General features: G+C 41.0%; 1 protein-coding gene and 1 long non-coding RNA gene across 2 annotated transcripts; one reads left to right on the top strand and one right to left on the bottom strand.

Moving 5' to 3' along the window:
• The first annotated feature begins 2,366 nt into the window (after positions 1 to 2,366).
• On the top strand, positions 2,367 to 6,771 carry LOC103717065 (endoglucanase 11-like). The gene is made up of 5 exons (XM_008805305.6): positions 2,367 to 2,853; positions 2,943 to 3,155; positions 3,282 to 3,482; positions 3,594 to 3,848; positions 5,883 to 6,771. Exons 1-5 carry the CDS (start codon positions 2,560 to 2,562, stop codon positions 6,531 to 6,533), a joined length of 1,614 nt encoding a protein of 537 aa, XP_008803527.1. The 5' UTR covers positions 2,367 to 2,559; the 3' UTR covers positions 6,534 to 6,771.
• Positions 6,772 to 8,812: 2,041 nt separating this feature from the next.
• Positions 8,813 to 9,615, bottom strand: LOC148714664 (uncharacterized). Its single transcript, XR_015975256.2, has 2 exons — positions 9,507 to 9,615; positions 8,813 to 9,369 (listed from the first exon to the last, which is right to left on the bottom strand). It is a non-coding gene; the product is annotated as an uncharacterized LOC148714664 (long non-coding RNA).
• Between the last annotated feature and the right edge of the window lie 64 nt (positions 9,616 to 9,679).

The following is a 9,679-nucleotide window of genomic DNA, read 5'->3' as shown; positions in this document are numbered from 1 at the left end:
ACGGGCGACAGCTGAGGAGAGAGAATCGCGTGGGAGAACAAGAGGCACCAAAGTCTAACATCACTTTCACATTTTTCCTATTAGATACACTGTCATGTCCGGTGGAAATCATTGCTCGCTCTAGTCCTTCATTCACGTAGCGAATACAATCTTTTCTTCAAGTACGAAAATTAAGGCACAAGTTCGACAAAATTTCCACGCATTAGTTACACGTTTCTAGAACCTCCACGTAGGTAGGAACATGACTATCATATGCAAGTATACATACGACGAACGCGACTAACCTGCATCATTTCGCAATAATTCCTTGTGCTAAACCTAAATTGCTGGAAAAAAAAATCCAGGCATAAGCTATACGTTTCTAGTGCTCTACGTAGGCAGAATTAAACATGACTTATCGTATGCAGGCATCAACGAATGGGAGGACTAACGTATACCGTTTTGCAATTTCCCTGTGCTAAACCTATATAATAATATTGTTTGACTTCCATATACGTCCAGCTTGGCCTAAATCATTTTACTGGGTTCCACAAGGAGTTTTACTTTCCGAGACCAAACAAGGTTTGTTTAACAACCCCAGACGTCTATTCTAATACGTACCAAACAAATTTCGAACTACCGGTTCTGCTGTGGACTTCCGAACCCACCTTGCATTAGAGGTTTCAGTCTATTAGAAGAATAGGTCAAAGAAATCCTTCTCAAGGCCACGTAACCTTTGACAGGTGAGACTCCCACATCAAGCTGCTCTCTTGAAGACCGATGGAGGCATAGATAATAATACAATTCAGTGCGAATGTAAAATGATAGAGCCTCAACTCAGCTGTGGATATATTTAATTCGGATCAAAGGCTTTAATCTTCTCTTTATTTCTTATTATACATATATATATACATATATAATGGCATATTGTTGCACATAATCTATAGTTAGAGTATACTAAAACAACTCAACTACTACTTCCAGCTCGCAGAAGAGACTCTGGCATTGCGGTCTTCTCCCAACACGAGTTGTTTGGAACGGTCAACCGGCTGGCTGCCTATACGACTTCGACGCTTCCCAAACTGGCTAATTTCACCGCCCGACTCAGACTCAGGGTATGGGGCTGGGGTTGGTAAAGACTAAGGACATGGATTTAGAGCTCAGGATACCTTCGGAGGTAGCCGTATCAAACGGCATGACAAAAGCCGGGACAAAAATTGCAACGAAATTTTGTATATGTCAACATAAATGGCTTTACCAACTTAGTCAGTCAACACCTTTTAATATATGGTCTGATTCGGGTTCAAGATTACTTAGGAAGCCGTATTCTGATTTTTGAGCTAATATTTGTCTGGTTGAGTTTGGTTCAAGTGGATTGCTACTTTTATTTGGAGGCCAATAAAAAGTCTACAGGAAACATTGAACTAGATCTGACCTTCTTGGTCTAGTTTTATGAACCCAATCCGGTTCAATTTGGTGTTGGCCTTATATCTCAAATTATGAGTCAAAAGCCCAACCAAGTTGGATTTGGATTATCCTTCTATTAACCTACCTCCTGAGCAGTGATGCCACGTGGGAATGCAAGCCAGGATCATTAATATCAAAAGAAGAAGAAAGGAAAAAAAGGCAAGCGTCCGATGTCTCAGAGTTACGTATTGGAATCGCAAAATCATTCCCCTTCTTAAATCAAAGTTCAAAAAATGCAGCCGGTCATGGAAGGCGAAGTTGGAAAGTGACAACACACCATCTTCATTGTCCGCATACGCCAAAATTAGTCTAATTTAAGCGGCCCCAACCCGATTCTTTTCTTCCTAGCTACTCCAATTTTCCCCCGACCCACACAAAGACATACAAAAGCCCCACATGAAAACCATTCAAAGGGAGCCCCTCCAACCTCGGCCAGTAAACCCGCCAAAATTTATTATTAGGATGAAGTAGATTTGTTTATATATTTTATATTTTTTTACACTCCCCCTCTTATGTGGACCGGATTTTTCTTTAATGGATAAGCCCAACATGTAAAATTCTTTAATAATGGGATTAAAGCGTGTGGAGATAGAAATTTTTTTTAATAATGGAATTAAAGAGTGCGAAGATAAGGTTCGAACTCAGAACCTCTGCTCTGATACCATGTTGAAATCACCATTTGTCCCAAAAGATATGTGGAAATCATCACTTATTGTTTACCTTATATAAAACATATGGTTTTTTTAACTTGTATAAAAAATATGCCGCCATAAAGTTGTTATAACGTAACATTATTTTAGAAATTAATTACATTCCTTATATACAGAAGCTCTGCTATTATAGTTTAACTTAATTTTACGATATGCACCAACTTGTATACTCTCTCTCTCTATATATATATATATAGAGTCATATACATCAATAAAAGTATGTGCGGGCCTTTCTTAAACCAGCAGTTTACTTTTCTCGATATCGCATTCGGTTCACACCATCCTTCGTTTACAAATTCAGACGCTCGCACCAACGTCATGCACTGAGTTCTTTCAGGCTCAGAGCAATAATTACCCTCGAGATCCATTAGAGACAGAGGGCGGTGGCACATCCTTTCCATGCATGCAAGCTGCAAGCAGCATCCAGAAGAGTAAAGCAAAGAATGCCCCCAGTCCTGTAATCATTTCCAGGGTATCCTCCTCCTCCTCCTCCATTCTCATGATACCATTGATTCCATGGGTTCTTCTCCCCCTCCTCCTCCATCTCCCGGTGGCCGCCCGAGCCGCATTCGATTACCAGGATGCTCTCGCCAAGAGCCTGCTCTACTTCGAGGCCCAGCGCTCCGGCCACCTCCCCTACAACCAGCGCGTCGCCTGGCGGGGCCACTCCGGCCTCACCGATGGGCTCGAACAAGGAGTCAGTCCCCTTCCCATCTTGCCATGTCCTTTCCATACAATTTTCTTCTTCTTCTATTTTCTCTAACAGCAGAGGAGCAAATGCTGCAGGTTGATTTGGTAGGAGGGTACTACGATGCCGGCGACAACGTAAAGTTCGGCCTGCCGATGGCTTTCACGGTCACAATGCTTTCATGGAGTGTCATGGAGTTTAGCGAAGAGATCGCGGCGGCCGGGGAGATCGAGCATGCTCTGGAAGCCATCAAATGGGGGACGGATTACTTCATCAAAGCCCACACCCACCCCAATGTCCTCTGGATCCAGGTATTTTCCAATATTAATTAGAGCGCATCCCTCTAGGATTTGCATCGTTTTGCATGTTCAGTGCTACTGTTCCTTGACACATGCCTGTTCCTAATCCTCCTCATCGGCGACAAATAATTGGAGTAGGTGGGTGATGGCGATACCGACCACTACTGCTGGCAGAGACCGGAGGACATGACCACGTCAAGACAAGCATACAAGATCGACGCCGAGAATCCCGGGTCGGAAGTCGCAGGGGAGACGGCCGCCGCAATGGCGGCGGCGTCCATCGTGTTCAGGACATCCAATCCGCGTTACTCCAACCTCTTGCTGCATCATGCCCAACAGGTTGGTTCGATTCTTGGATCCAATAAAAGGAAAGCATATTCGTCTGCTGGTTCTAATTCTAATTGGATATGCATGTCCTCGGGTTTGTGTTATTCCGGGAATTGGTCGCAGTTATTCGAGTTCGCGGACAAGCATAAGGGGAGGTACGACAGGAGCGTCGGGGTGGCGAAGAATTACTACCCGTCGGTGAGCGGATACGGCGACGAGCTGCTGTGGGCGGCGCTGTGGCTTCACCGGGCGACGGGGCGAGAGGAATATCTGGAATACGTGGTGAATAACGCGTCCCGGTTAGGGGGTTCCGCTTGGGCCATATCCGAGTTCAGCTGGGATATCAAATACGCCGGCCTCCAGGTCTTGGCTTCCAAGGTATTTTCAACTTAGCCTTTGTCATGTTCTTTTATTTATTTATTTTTTTCACCGTCGTACAGCAAATGAGAGAATGCCAAAGTTTTTGGCTTCGTTTTACTAACGTATTCCCACCATTCAAACGGCCTCCGTGGCTGACAGTGCATGACAGCAGAAATAGCAATTATTACGTGCATATAGTCAATAAATTTTTAATTTCAAAATATATATAATTTGGCTCTAGTTTATAAAGCAATATAGTGGATAGTAACGCGCTAACAGCAATATTAAAGTCGTGTTCAAAAAACTACTGTTTATGAAATGACATATTATTTTATTCTGTTGCATATTATATTTTTACAAACATGTTAATGGAAATATAAAATTTTTTTTCAATAGATAATAACATGAATAAACAAAGAATAGCCATCATAGCCATTGCATTGGGCTTAACCCCTCTCTCTCTCTCTCTCTCTATATATATATATATATATATACACATATAGCCGTCGTGCCATATCCTGGCTGTCATAAATTTTATAACGTAACAAACATGCCCCACTATTGTTATAACATAATTGCAGTTGCTATTTTCATAGTCAATGGTTTTTTATCTTGGAATATAAACTTGGCTGTACGAAGGAAAATAATGGAGGATAATGGACCAGCAGCTAGCTAGTTACATCACCATTTTTTCTTTAATAGAACTGTTCTTTATAGAAATATATTTCTTCGTATATGAGATTAGATATTTATACTTTTGTTTATTAAATAAAAAGGAATTAAAAAAACCGCCATCTCAGCCATTTAAGTAAGACCACGTTGGTCTAAATAGAAAGGAATAATGGCTAAGGTATTATTACCTGGCTGTCATTAAATTATATCGCATGGCAAACGTGTCCTAATACTCTTTCGACACCGTTATTCAAATCCATGGTCATGGTTGGCACAAGAGCGTCGCTTTGTGGTGAAAAGAGTGCGAAAGCTGATGATTAGGCGACGTAATCATTCATATTAACGTCGTGGTGAGAAGAGTGCGAAAGCATAAATTAAAAGCGAGGAACTACGTGGGGATCCCGGCCAGCCGACACATGAATCGATGCATGAAATGGTGTCAGGTGGGGCCCTGGTTGTTTAAGTCAATGGAGGAAGTCACCAACTAGACTGCTTCGGTGCATGTTCGGAGGGATGCAAGTGGGACGGGTCAACCTAAATCCCACCTGGATATTCGACCTTACACATGCTCGGTGGCCTCGGGAGATGTCTGGGGATCGAATTTAGATTTCATCTTCTCCTTCTTCTTCTTCACATTTGTTTTTTTCACTCTCTTAGGTTTTGAGTTTGGTTTGAATTGGTCGGAATTCCATCGACCTGCACCATTGCTATCCGGAGAACAAGTTGGTTTGAATACAGTAGAGCAAGTGGAGGTTAAATGTAGATGTTGACTGCAAAAGTTGTAGATTTCCATAGAAGGCCTTGAAATTTTATAATCCAGCTAGCACCAGAAACTTAAGCACACCTAACCCAGATCTTATCTATTAGAATCTAAATTTCTTTCATCCTCCCCCCTAGAGGATCACAGCTAATCCTCGTCCTTTAGCTGGCTGAAATGACCATGATGACATATAGAAAGTTTGTGCACCGACTTGCATTGTCCCTGTCCGGATGGGCCCGGTAAAGGACCTGAACCCAACCCATAATTGAACCATATTGGTTGAATCTAACCTAAAATCTAACCAACCCAACTAGACCTGAAATAAGATAGATTGCAGTAATGCATTGTAATTCGGGATACTGAGACACCATCTTTTCACTAAAGGTAAAGCAATCCATCCCAATATCCATTCTTTTTCTCTTTGAAGTTTTTATTTTTTTTATTTATTTTGTCCTGTCTCTTATGGATTTTTTTTTATAATGAAGTTAGGTTTTTTTTTTTCTTTTTACTATTCCAATAAGTTAATAGTAATAATGTCAATTACTCTTCTCAGCTGAAATTAGGCAATTTCTTTTTCGTCCCAAGAAGTCAAAAGTAACAACGTTGTTTGCTCTTCTCAGCTGCTGATGGAAGAAGGCGTCAGTCTCCAAGAGAAGCACAGAAGCACGCTGGAGCAATACAGATCGAAGGCCGAGCACTACTTGTGCTCCTGCCTGAACAAGAACAAAAATGGCAGCAACGTCCGGCGCACGCCGGGCGGCCTTCTCTACGTCCGGCAGTGGAACAACATGCAGTACGTCGCCGGCGCCACCTTCCTCCTCACAGCCTTCTCCGACTACCTGGCCAGATCCGAGGAGGAGCTCCATTGCCCCCAAGGCACTTTGGGACCTCAAGAGCTCCTCTCCTTCGCCAAGTCGCAGCTGGACTACATCCTGGGCGCCAACCCCATGGGCATCAGCTACCTGGTGGGCTTCGGACCCAAGTTTCCGACCAGGGTGCACCACCGGGCAGCGTCCAGCGTCTCCTACAAGGAGGACAAGGCCTTCATCGGTTGCACGCAGGGGTACGACGCCTGGTTTGGCCGGCAGAAGGAGAATCCGAACGTTCTCGTCGGGGCCGTCGTCGGCGGCCCCGACGCCAAGGATGTGTTCAGGGATGTGAGAGGGAATTACATGCAGACGGAGGCATGTACATACAATACAGCAACGCTGGTGGGAGTGTTTGCCAAGTTTGATCGGCTGCAAGGGCAGCCACAAATTTCCTCCTGTTAAGGAGTAGGCAGCACATTTACATGTAAGAAAGCTGAAAGGAGCATAAATTTTTTCCTTCTTTTTTTTTTCCCGTTATAGAGTGTTATTGTTACCATATATAGAGGTCAAGATGATGAAAGTTGAGTATATCATATAGGAAAAGAAAGAAAATGAAAGAAAGAAAGAGAGAAGCAAGCTTCAGAAATTCTTTTTGTAATTTTTTACCAAAAAAAAGGTTTTTTAGTTTATTCTTTCTATATATTTTACTGATTTATTGTGTTTTTTGTCCTCCCTAAATCGTTGCTCACAATCGCCAACAAGCTGAGAAACAGAACCAGGCCATGCTGAGGGATAATCATTCGATTCTCCCTCCCTCCCTCTCCCTCAAAGTTGCATGTTATGCTACCAGCATTATATATGTAATATGCGGCCGAACTAGGCCTGATCCACTTGACTGGCCCAGTTAAAAAAAGGTTTGGCCCAAAAGAGAAAGAAAGAAAGAAAGAAAGAAAGAAAAAGGCTCGTACATGCTTGGCATTTGTATCGAAGGAAGAAGACTTCCGATCTCAACCTCATCGGATGGAATCTGACCAAGAGGCAGATTCCAGTGTTCTCTGGCTTTATTTAGAGCCCCTCTGACCTTCTTTTTGATCTCACCGAAGAACCTCAACCCTCTGATTGGAGTTATTGCCGAATTTCTTGGATCTTCTTTTCTGACCGTCAGCCGCTACTAGCATTATAGCTGTGGGAAATCGTCATCAGAAGCTAGGTAAAGATCTGAAATCATACCTTCTTCTCCATCTTCCAGGGTCCTTGGAGCCTCGATTCTGGCATGTGATCACTGAATTTTGACAAAGAAGGGTGATGCCCTGTTTTGTCTATTTTCGGATTCCGCTTCTTCTTCTTCCTTTTGTTTGGCCATCTTAGCCGTCAGCGCTTGTTGTCGACTTCTTCCTCAAACCTTCTACAATGGTTGGTAATGATAGTTGGAGTCTTGGTCATCCAAAAGCCGTCGTTCTTATAATTGGACCGAAGCCCTATTTTGGTCGTTCTTCGGTTGATCTTTCCACCACTGGCCATCTGTTTCTGCTAGCTGCCGTTCATGATGGCCCGATCATTGGGCCTCCAACCAGCAGACACCACCACAGCCATTGACACTTTGTTTCCGATTCTTATATGGGAAGAAGTTCCCCCATTTCGCCAAAGAAGAAGAAAAAAAGAAAAAAAAAACAAGAGAGAAAAAAAATAAAATAGAGAGAGAGAAAAAGAGAGTTCAATTTCCCTCGCTTATCTTCTACTCTCTTTCCTCTCTATTCTCTACTTTCTCTCTCTTAGTTTCTCTCTACAAATTTCTCTCTCTACTTGAACTTTCTCTCTCTACCCTCTCTCAGGGTAGTTGGATCCGGTAAGGACTCTTCATAGTGATTTTGGATCGACCCTAGTGAAGGGCCTAATCCATGATCATCGAGCGGTATGCCAATCCTCATCTTGGCTCTTGTCAGATACTGTTAGATTTGGTCATCTCCGATCTCTTTTGAGTCCAAGCATGATTCGTTGAAATTTCTTTATCGGATTGACCGAGATGTCGGGCACTCCCACTTGGTCACCCTTGTGAGGGTGTTGGAATTTAGAGTTTTATTTTTTAATAATCATAATAAAATTTTAATAAAAATATATTTTTGAATATTAGGCTCTAAGAGGAATTTTCGAAATTAATCGAATCTGTTAGTTAGAATGCGGTGGTAATGTAAGTAATGTACTTCCTTTCTAGATTGATTAACAAATTATATAATATTGACATTATTGAGTTTGAGTCATATTATTTGAGATTTATAAACCTAAAGCATAGTATTTATTTGTGGAATATATACTATTATGGAATATCCATTGACACATGATCAAATGTATTGATTTTATTATGGATTATGTCTAGTTAAATTCGATATCGGATGGTTTTGCATATTTTTCGATTTGGAGCATGAAACCGATTTATGAAAGAGATTATATGTTGGCAAATCGGTATCCTGCCAGTAGAGGTTATATGTTGGCATATTGATATCCTACTAGTAAAAAATATATGTAGGCATATCGATACCCTACTAGTGGAGATTATATGTTGGCATTTTAATTATTAATGAGCTCATATTTCTGACCCAACTATAGGGTATAAATATGGTCATATTTTATGGTTGTCGAGATTAAACTTAATGGTTTGAAAAAAATAATTTATGGAAAAAAATTGAAATGTAAAATGATTGGATAGTGTATATATTTGGTTTCGAATTGATGTATTTTGCATGCTTAATTTCAGCATATTATTATTATTTTATTATTTGATTCATCTAGTTAAAGTATTCACGGCTCACTGAGTCGTCTAGCTCATTTTATAATTTCTTACTATTTTTACAAATCTGAAGAGCAGCTTGACTCAATCATGAGAGAGCGATTAGGGATAAGATTTTGACAACTTTATTTAGATTAGAGTTTTGTTAGAATTCAAGATTTTAGAATATCATTTGGTTTTGTGAGATACTTAATTTTTTGAATTAATAATTTAGAATAAAGTTTGAACATTACCTCTAAATTTATTTCTCAGCTTGTTTATGATATTATATTGACATGTCTTACATGCTTGGGAGAAGAGTTTTCTTTAAGTATGCGGTAATTGCAGTAATTTCTGACTCATGATCTTGGGCCGGGATGTGACAATATATACCTGTGAGACCCACAGAAAAGAGTATTCCATGACTAGCTGATGCAAAATGCGTGATTCTTCTAATTTTTTTTTCCAAATTGATTATTGCACACTCGGTAATATAATTTGCTCATCTTTGTCAACCTCTCACCAAATGATTACCTAAAAAGAAAATCAATACGGGCAAATTCATTAGAGATGGTAATTGAGGATATGAAACTTATGGCCTCAACCTAGTCAGCTAAGTGGGAATTAAAGCAATTCCTGCACATATATGCTAAATTAACGGTACTTCCCACCTGCAAGGTACAGTGTGCTGGTAGATGGTCACTGCTTAATAGTTTCTGCTTTCTTTCCCTTCGTATTGTCAAAACAGTGTCAACATCTGCAAAATTGCAATATTGCGGCATGAGAAACTAGTTGGCCTGTTCGAGAAAAACTCAAAATTGGCCTAAGGTTGTGAATAAAGGTT

This window comes from Phoenix dactylifera, chromosome 2 (assembly GCF_051530095.1).
Source record: "Phoenix dactylifera cultivar Ajwa chromosome 2, Ajwa_hap1_PhDact_Kaust_v1.1, whole genome shotgun sequence".
Classification (NCBI taxonomy): domain Eukaryota; kingdom Viridiplantae; phylum Streptophyta; class Magnoliopsida; order Arecales; family Arecaceae; genus Phoenix; species Phoenix dactylifera.
This window is presented reverse-complemented; position numbering and strand designations above follow the sequence as displayed.